Consider the following 10,264-nt stretch of genomic DNA (forward strand, 5'->3'; position numbering starts at 1 on the left):
CTTTATAATCTTTAAAGAAAATGAATTGTACTTTCCTCAAATATCTTAATTTCTTAAGCACAAAATCAGTAAATTAGTATGATTTCTGAATGATCATGTGACACTGAAGACCAGCGTAATTAAGAAAATTCAGTTTCTCAGGAACAAATTTGATTTTGTAAATATATCAAATTGAAAACTGTTACTATTTTTACTATTTAACTATACTATTTTCACTGTACGTTTGTCAAATGAATGCAGACTTGGTGTGCTTAAGTATTTATCAAGACAAAATATAAAATTATTTCTGTTATGTAGGATTGCTAAGGGCTACCAGACATCCCCAGATCTACGACTGACCTGGCTGCAAAATATGTCTGGGAAGCACTCCGAGAGGAATAATCATGCAGAGGCAGCCCAGTGCTTAGTACACAGCGCCGCCCTGGTGGCTGAGTACCTCAGCATGCTGGAGGACCGCAAGTACCTTCCTGTGGGCTGTGTCACCTTTCAGGTTCCTGCCGCACCCTGTGACACAGAGAATAAAGAGCTGTCGATTACTCTTTTAATTGTTATATGTGTTAGATGAGATGTTTGTCACACCACAGAACATTTCCTCTAATGTGCTGGAAGAATCTGCTGTGTCCGATGATGTGGTGTCCCCAGACGAGGAGGGCATCTGCTCTGGGAAGTACTTCACGGAGGCAGGATTAGTTGGGTTGCTGGAACAGGCGGCAGCCTCCTTTTCTATGGTGTGTTATTTACTTTGACTACATTCTGTCTGTAAAAAAGTTAAAGGAACTGTTCACGCCAAAATATATATTTTTTTTTTTGATAATTTACTCCCCTTCAGGCCATTCAAGATGTATTTGAAATTGGTTCTTCATCGTTACAGATTTGGAGAAATTTCGCTTCCCTTGCTCACCTCTGAATTGAATGGGTGCTGTCAGAATGAGAGTTTAGACAGCTGATAACAACATCACAATAATTCATGAATCCAGTCCATCAATTAATGTCTTGAGAAGTGAAAAGCTATGTGTTTTGTTATAAATAAATTTATTAAGATCTTTTTAACTTCAAATCGTTGCATTGAAAATAAAAGTCCTCTATCCATTATTTTTCTTTCTCCACTGAAAAAAGTTGTCAAAAGAGACATGTGCACAGACCACGCTACATTTACAAGTGAAAAGAGTCCAAAAACAGTTCTAAACAAACAAATATGTTGGTGGATTTGATGTCTTTTTGAATGGAGGAAGCATTGATTGATGGACTGGAGTTGTGACGATCAATTGTAGATTATTGCAATGTTTTTATCAGCTGTTTGGACTCTTTATTCTGATGGCACCCATTCACTGCAGATGATCCATTGGTGAGCAGGTGAAGCTAAATTTCTCCAAATCTGTTCCAAGGAAGAAACAAACTCGTCTACATGTTGGAAGGCCTAAGGGTGTATAAATTTTCAGCAATTTGTTGTATTTTTTTTTTTTTTGCGTGAACTATTACTATTAATTTAGTTGTTTGCTTTGTATAATGATATTTAGCTTGTTAAAGCAGTGTTTCATTATTTGTCTCCAGGCTGGTATGTATGAAGCAGTGAACGAAGTCTACAAAGTGCTCATTCCTATTCACGAGGCCAACAGGGATGCCAAGAAACTAGCCACTATTCATGGTAAACTTCAGGAAGCCTTTGGCAAAATTGTACACCAGGTAAATGCTTTTATTAAAAGGGTAGTTTTGAATGTTTTGGATCCTAAAATAAATGCTCCGTTCAGCCTCCTCATGCTGTAAAGCAGAACAGGACTTTGTATTATTGCCCCAGTAATAGAAAGCAACAACCTTTCAGATATCTAACTTGGCATCATTTTGGTTGTGTATACACATCAACGTGATTTACGTGTGACACGTGAAAGAGACTTTGCATTATCAAAACTGCATGACTGATGATCTCTTTTACATCAGAGTGACTGTGTGGTGCTGTGAATGTGGGCTTCGTTTAGTGAGATTTTTATAGTATAGAAATGTAAGTTATCATTTTGGTAACATTAATTACGTTATATTTTATAATTTTTATTTGTTATTTATTACATTTAGTAACATAGCAGACGCTCTTATCCAAAGCCATTACAAATTAGGAAAATAGAAACAATCAAACATACAAAAGAGCAATAATTTATATGTATATTAAAAAGTTATTAAACTGGTTATTAAAAAGTTAAGGTCCTTTGTGGAAATGGGCCTTATATATTTCTCATATATAGCACTGAACAACTAGTCTTGCTCCATTGAGGTTATTGATATGATTGATACTTGAAATTGTGACTAATTTAGGAGAAGTGTGTTATAACTTTTGAGAGCAGTCATGAGAGTGACTCCGAGACATAGGGGTGACCCTTTTGACCTGGGCTAACAAGCAGACACACAGGACACCTTAGCAGCTGTATACAAATGTCCTGGCAACAACCCAGAACAACCTAGCACCTTTCAACAAGCAAGCACGTTATTTCTTTTTCTTAAAAAAAGTTAAATATAGCTATTTTATATTATTGCATGCAGTATACAGGGATGAACAAAGTTAGACCAGTGTTTCCCGTGATGTGTTGCAGTGAGTCTGGGCTTCTGAAGGGGGTGATTGTGACCTGTGTATGTTGATTTGTGCTGTATTCTCTCTGTTATACAGAGCACAGGCTGGGAGGTAGGTGCTGAACTTCATGGTTAATGCTTGGCCCATACGTGCAAGCTGTGGGCTTTATCATGACTCTCTTTGCTGTGAATTTGACCCATTAACCTTTTTAATGGACGTTTTCATTTCTTCGTCCATCCCTCCTTTTCTGTTTCTGTGGCACTGCTGCCAGTGGTGTGTGGGCAGCAGCGTCCCTCTCCCTCTTCTCATCTTCTTCTCTTTCCCTTCTCTTTCTTGAGGAGAAACGATGTTAACATTGTCATTTTTGACAGGCCACGCATGGGAGCCACTGTTGCACTAATGACAGATTTATTCATGAATGCCTCATTTCACTCCCTCATCCGTCTCTCTCACTCTGTTTCGTCAGTACTGCCATCTATGTCTTCTTATCATGTCTCAAAAGCACAGGGTTCGATTTATGCGAGACATGTGGATAACCTTGGGGTACTGGTTTGTCAAAGAATTAAAGTCCGATCATATTTTACTCACCCTTGCGTTGTTCCAAATGTGTAGGACTTTCTTTGTTCTATGGAATCATATAATATATCATCTAATCAGAATCAGAATGGATCATATACGAAGATATTTTAAATATTAATGACTGGATCCTTGAGTCAGTTTAACTTGAAAAGTTAATGAGTCAGATTCATAAATTAGTCATGTATATCATGTGAACTGGATCAGCTAAGTCATTGCAAAGATCAGCCTCAAAATAACAGTTTGACACTTTTATCATTTTGCTGTCACTTTGTTTTCCCTTGTTTTGTTTTTTGACAGCTTGACACCAACAGTCCTCATTTATTTTCATTATAGAGTGTCAACAGCTTCTGGAAGTACAATCCCAATGATTTTCTCCATAGGAGAATCGAGTTTTAATGAGAACTTACTGCGAGCTCAGAGGTTGCTAATGGATGGCATATGCTTTTGTTAAAGTCTTTAGTCTTTCACATTTTCAAAAAAAAATGTAACAGCTGAATTTCTGGTAAAAAAAAAAAAAAAAAAAAAAAAAGCGAAGCAATGCGAATGATGCAATGAAGTAAGCCTCCCTATGCTCTCAAAATAATAAAATATTTATAATGTGTGTATATATATATATATATATATATATATATATATATATATATATATATATATATATGTGCATATTTTGCAACAAACTTTTGTTTCTTAAATTAACAACTTTAAATTAATAAATTTATATTTCACCATTTTCTTTTTATTTGGTTGATATTCACACACACACACACACAAAAAAAATAAAATAAATAGCAATGAGGATAGTCTTCAAAAATATATATTTTGTGTTCCTCGGAAGAAAGAACATACAGGTTTGGAATGGACATGAGTGTGAGTAAACAATGACATAATTATTAACTTTGTTAACTATTTAGAAAATCAGCTGACGACTGAAGAAGGGCCAGATGCTTATTTGTAAACTATGCTTGTTTTTCCTCTAAAGGGATGTCATGTTGATCATCAGTTCGAAACATTCACATTCAAAGTGACGTCCAAGTTCTCTCTATATGAGCTTTTATTTCATTGCCAACTAAATCGACCCCTGAGTTCTCATTTACACCAATTTGTCTACTAGTATTAATTTCACTTTATTAATTTATTGCATGGCAATGACTCAACAAAACCTTCGTATTTGACACGTATCGCAGCATCACAGCAGGAGTGCACTGTCTCTTAACTGTCCATTTAATAAAGATACTTAAGTGCACTTTTCTCTGCCTGCTTCTTCCTGATTGCATGTTTGTTGTTGAGTTATAGTCTTTTTGTGTTTGTTTGTTTGTTTTCTTTGTATAGTATTGATTTATACTAGTATTGCTGTTTGTTTTGTGTACAAGAGTTTCCTGGTTTCCTGATTAAAATGTTCTGTTCTCTCCTTTTTTATTTCCCTGGTTGCTGACCCCTCCTCTTCCCACTTTAATTATTGTTTCTTGTGGTAAGTTCATAGTTCGAGGGTTTATTTCTGCAGGTTTTATGACTGAAAAAAAAAAAAAAAAAACATCACAGTGAACCGGAGAAGGGCTGAACCATCTCAGACACCTGCTAACCAGGTCCTCGCGCAATCCGAACTCTGCAGATTTTCTTGAAATGTCCAGCATTCACACATTTTTACTCCTTACTGATTATTTTTTACATTTTTTACTAATTTGAATTTGCTTACTCTAGCTCGGTTTAACTAATTTTCCATTTAGGATTACTGATCATTTGTGTTTACACCCAGCTCTTTACAATCTGACCTACATTACATAGTCATGGTATTATTTTTAACGTGTTATTCTTTAAGCGGTTACAATACATGTGATATATGACACAAGTTAAAGAATTATCATGGACATTTTTCTATATCTTGTTACGACACTGACCAAAATCTATATTGAGGCTGTTTGTTTTATTGTTATATTAGCATTAAGGTTGGTCTGCTTTGGTTCAGCCTGTATCCGCACCTGATTAATACTTCACTTCCTGTGTGAAGAGCACACGTTGACATGTTCCCAGATCTGTACATATACCCACCACTCTGCTTTTTTTCTTACTATGCTACTATGGCCAAACCTGTGTCTCCAGCACATGCTAATTCTATCTGACATTCTATTTCTATTGGCATAATTGTTTCAGTTTGACGTTCTGTATAAGGCTACAGCAGCACGTTTGCTTTCTCACGAGGAGCTTGCTACTTGTGTTCCATTCTTTCTCTTCTTTGGAGGACAGTTGTTCACTTCCTCTTTAAGGACATCAGGTTGTCTCAGGTCGTCTTCCTTTTGTGTCATTCTTTGCTAATACAGTTTACAGAGAAAGTCCCCACTTTGTTCAGAACTGCTTCTTGCATCGCTGTCCTCACGCTTGGCTCAAACTCTTTGAATTCAGATTTTGTGTCTGATGTGGAGATGCTCACTTTCTTTGCTATTTCTTCTTATGACAGATAATAATAATAATAATAATATATACCATTGCAAAATAGTTGTTTTTGAAAGAAGTCTCTTATGCTCTGGAAGCCTGCATTTCTTTAATCAAATATAGTGTAAAAAAGTAACATTTTGAAATACTACAATTTAAAGTGATTATTTTCTATTTTAATATATCGGTCTTTTATAATATAACAATGGCTTTACTGTACCTTCTGTTTAATTTGATGCATAGATGAATAGTTTATTTATTTCAAAGAAAACCTTTGAACGGTTGTGCAACTATATAGAAGTTTGGAGTAATAATAAATAAAAAAGTTTTGCCTGAGGAAGATATCCTCAAATGGTAGGTGTTTTTACTATGATAATGCTACTGTATTAGTGTTTTCCTGTATTTCACTGTTATTTGATTGCATCACTGTTTAAATGCCAGTGTCTTGAATGCAGGTTATTTATGTAAACATGAACCAGACAATGTTTACATTGCTGCTGTCACTTGATAACTTACTGCCAAGAAAAAGAAATGCATTTGCCTCGTTGCACTTTACCTTTCTTTGAGCAAGTGTTTTAAAGTGTAAAGTGTGAGTACCAACAGGATGTATTTTCGCATGTTTATGTTTTTTTTTTTTTTTTTTTAATGGCAGCTTTACTGCAAAAGCACATTAGTAATTAACACATTTGTTTGTTTCAGGATGGAAAGCGGATGTTTGGCACCTATTTCAGAGTTGGATTTTACGGTTCTAAATTTGGTGACTTGGATGAGCAGGAGTTTGTCTACAAGGAGCCAGCTATCACCAAACTGGCAGAAATCTCACATCGGCTTGAGGTACAAGACCGTTTGCGTTTAAATTGTTTGCATGGGTGCATTTTTCTCTGATTTTATTCTCTGTTGAAAGCGCACATTTTTTGTAGCACACATACGTAACCTCTCAATGTCTTATTTCTTTTCTTAATTCCAGGGTTTCTATGGTGAAAGGTTTGGTGAGGACCAAGTGGAAGTCATTAAAGATTCCAATCCAGTCGACAAGTGTAAATTGGACCCAAACAAGGTGCATTGAAAATTTGCGCTCAGTTTTATGAACATTAAAAATTGTGGATATTAAATTGCAATGCTTTGCACAGAGAATAACAGATCATTTCCCCCCCAATAATAGGCCTTCATTCAGATCACATATGTTGAACCATATTTTGACACTTATGAAATGAAGGACCGCATCACGTACTTCGACAAGAATTACAACCTGCGCCGCTTCGTCTACTGCACGCCGTTCACACTCGATGGAAGAGCTCACGGTGACCTGCATGAACAGTTCAAACGAAAGACCATTCTCACTACCTCCCACGCTTTCCCCTACATCAAAACCCGCATCAACATCATCCACAAAGAGGAGGTAACTCAAACACACGCTTTGGGAAAGCTTCTATGGGTATTCATGCTAGATGGAAATTGCATGACAAGTATCAAGAGCCTTTAAAAAGTCAATGGAATATAAATATAGTACTTGTTCATTTAGTACCGTGGTATACCAAATGAATGCCCAGTGTTATTTCAGTATTAAAGGGTTAGTTCACCCAAAAAGGAAAATTATGTCATGACTCACCCTTATGTCGTTCCAAACCCGTGAGACCTCCGTTCATCTTCAGAACACAGTTTAAGATATTTTAGATTAGTCCGAGAGCCTTCTGTCCCTCCACTGAAACTGTGTGTACGGTATACTGTCCACGTCCAGAAAGGTAATAAAAACATCATCAAAGTAGTCCATGTGACATCAGAGGGTCAGTTAGAATATTTTGAAGCATCGAAAATACATTTTGGTCCAAAAATAGCAAAAACTATGACTTTATTCAGAATTGTTTTCTCTTCCGTGTCTGTTGTGAGAGAGTTCAAAACACAGCAGTTTGTGATGTCCGGTTCGAGAACTAATCACTCGATGTAACTGGATCTTTTTGAACCAGTTCACCAAATCGAACTGAATCGTTTTGAACGGTTCGCATCTCTAATACGCATTAATCCACAAATGACTTAAGCTGTTAACTTTTTTAATGTCGCTGACACTTCCTTTGAGTTCAAACAAACCAATATCCCGGAGTAATGCATGCACTCAAACAGTACACTGACTGAACTGCTGTGAAGAGAGAACTGAAGATGAACACCGAGCCAGATAACGAACGAAAGATTGACTCGTTCTCGAGTACATATTTCTATTTAGATTTATTTTTATTTCAATTTTAGTATTTCAGTTTGTAAAAAAGTATTAATTTCATTTATAAAAATCTATTATTTATAAATATTTCAGAAAATATTTATAATATAGTTTGACTTCAGCTTTATTTCAATTTTAATAAGACTGAATGCCGCAGTGTTTTTGTAAGTTTTTGTATTTGTTTTTCAGATCATCTCCACGCCAATTGAAGTAGCCATTGAGGATATGCAGAAGAAGACACAGGAGCTGGCTTTTGCAACTCATCAGGACCCATCTGATGCCAAAATGTTACAGATGGTTCTGCAGGGGTCTGTTGGCACCACTGTTAACCAGGTGACTAGTTGAGCCTGTTCACTTAATAATACATATGATGTATCACTGTTTTTACCCCCTGGATTAATTTGAACATTTGAATGACACAGTAATGGTACTTAACTTATTATCTGGAAATTCAACCCCCAGAATGTGCATTATATTTCATTGGCATGTAGTACTGCCCATTATTTGAATAATGTAGTTACTTAAATAATTAAAACACTCACACACATAATTTTTTAACCAGTTACTTGTCCATTTATATCAAATATCAGTGCAAAATGCGTGATGAAAGAGTCAGTGGTGAAATGACTAAATAATTTGAATGATTCTAACCAATGTATGTGTTATACTTCTCTACAGGGCCCTCTCGAGGTGGCCCAGGTGTTTCTGTCTGAGATCCCAAGCGATCCTAAACTCTACAGGCACCATAATAAACTACGACTGTGCTTCAAAGACTTCACAAAGAGGTTTGATTCCAGATGCTCTCACACTATATTACCATTGACTCCAGTAGTCCAACTACTAACCATCACATTAATCATAAAATATTACAGTATGTATACAGGTCAACTATTCTCCCAAAAAGAATTGCTTTATTGCAGTCCATGTGAATGTTGCTGCTTTTGCACGGTTCTATGACAAGTTATTTTAATTGTTAAGTGGTAATAATACAGTGGTCCATAATACAATCAGAACTTGGAATTGCCTACATGGAAAAATGCCACGTTACATTTCCAATAGGATGAACTGACTTCCCTTCAGGAGGCTTGAATTAAACCCTGTAACCTTCAATAACCCCCTTAGATGTGAAGATGCCCTTCGTAAAAATAAGAGTCTGATTGGTCCAGACCAGAAAGAGTATCAGAGGGAACTGGAGAGGAACTACCACCGATTGAAAGAAGCTCTGCAGCCTCTCATTAACAGGAAGATCCCACAACTCTACAAACCTGTGTTACAGGTCAACTCACATAGGTCAGACAATTAAAATGATGTCAAAAGCTGTTAAGAATGTCTTATTATACCGATAAATTATTTTTGAAGGAATAATGGTGGGAGCTGCCTCCTCAAATCTTAATATTCGAATCAATGGGCCATTAATATTTTAGTAATAAATCATCAAATGGTTCACTGTAAAGCACACATTTGTTAAGAGTTTCTTTAATATTAAAGCAACACTGTCATCTAAGTTGTAATGCAAATATTGCAGAATGAATAGAAATTCCATCATTAAATCAAATTGAATTGAGGCCTTGTGAATTAAAACTATAAGTCAGGAAATGGGCCTTCATAGCCTGGTCTATTTTGTGAAATACATCAACGACAATGTTGGTTGCTCATATTGGATGACACTTGGATATACTTCTTCGTATTACATAATTTTCCAAAAATGTGTTTTAAATTTACTTATTTTTTTTTTTCCATTTTAACAAGCAGCAAAAGGACAACTTGAGAAGGTAGTCAAGTTGTTGGCAGGCATATTAATAAAAAAATAAATAAATAAAAGTTGTTGACCATTTAAGTTTTGTTTCCTCAGGAATATATAATAATCCTTTTATAACTTTTTTTTCTTTTTATTTCAGAGACTCTTTTAGCAGAATGAGCCTTCGCAAGCTAGACATGTGAAGACTGAAGAAATAAAAAGAACAAATGCAATTATTTATTTGTATATATCAAACCTCCTCACAAAATCAGTGTTTCTGCCATAGAAAAAAAAAAGTTAAGTGTTAAGACGTTTGGTACATCATTCCAATTTTGTATTAGTTAACGAAAAAGGCCTGTTACATGATCCTAAGTACTGATGATGAATTTAGCATACAATGTGTCAAACCTGTATTCAATTACTGTGTGCACTTTTTTTTATTTAAATTTATTATTATTTTTTACTTCATCCCAGTGCATTTTCAATATTTACGGTACAACTTAAAGAGTTTATTTAATCCTTACAGAAAATGCAAAAAAGGTGAACTTTTTTTTCAGCATTATGTACCTTTTGTTTACTTTAAATATTTTACTAAATAAATACTCTTAACCATTCCACTGCGTTGTTAAAGAAACTGCACCAAAATACTTTTTTCTATGTTGATGTTTTAATGTGGTAAGAATCTACATTACCGTGTAATAGAAACATATTTACATTTCCCCTGTCCCAAATATACAACAGAACGTAAGAG

General features: G+C 35.4%; 1 protein-coding gene across 10 annotated transcripts in view; it reads left to right on the forward strand.

Moving 5' to 3' along the window:
• The window catches only part of LOC128015631 (dedicator of cytokinesis protein 7), a 43,794-nt gene extending 33,667 nt beyond the window's left edge, over positions 1-10,127 (forward strand). For 6 of the 10 annotated variants that reach the window (XM_052599649.1, XM_052599647.1, XM_052599648.1 and 3 more), the window contains 11 exons: positions 298-490; positions 585-728; positions 1,552-1,683; positions 2,654-2,668; positions 6,272-6,397; positions 6,531-6,620; positions 6,726-6,962; positions 7,965-8,108; positions 8,454-8,560; positions 8,898-9,065; positions 9,674-10,127. In XM_052599649.1, the coding sequence (XP_052455609.1) occupies positions 298-490; positions 585-728; positions 1,552-1,683; positions 2,654-2,668; positions 6,272-6,397; positions 6,531-6,620; positions 6,726-6,962; positions 7,965-8,108; positions 8,454-8,560; positions 8,898-9,065; positions 9,674-9,716 (1,399 nt within the window). In that variant the 3' untranslated portion in view covers positions 9,717-10,127. Of the gene's footprint in view, positions 1-297; positions 491-584; positions 729-1,551; positions 1,684-2,653; positions 2,669-6,262; positions 6,398-6,530; positions 6,621-6,725; positions 6,963-7,964; positions 8,109-8,453; positions 8,561-8,897; positions 9,066-9,673 lie in introns of all 10 variants that reach the window. The other 4 variants (XM_052599650.1, XM_052599652.1, XM_052599654.1 and 1 more) reach the window with 1 other exon arrangement.
• The last annotated feature ends 137 nt before the right edge of the window (positions 10,128-10,264 follow it).

Source organism: Carassius gibelio, chromosome A6 (assembly GCF_023724105.1).
Source record: "Carassius gibelio isolate Cgi1373 ecotype wild population from Czech Republic chromosome A6, carGib1.2-hapl.c, whole genome shotgun sequence".
NCBI lineage: Eukaryota > Metazoa > Chordata > Actinopteri > Cypriniformes > Cyprinidae > Carassius > Carassius gibelio.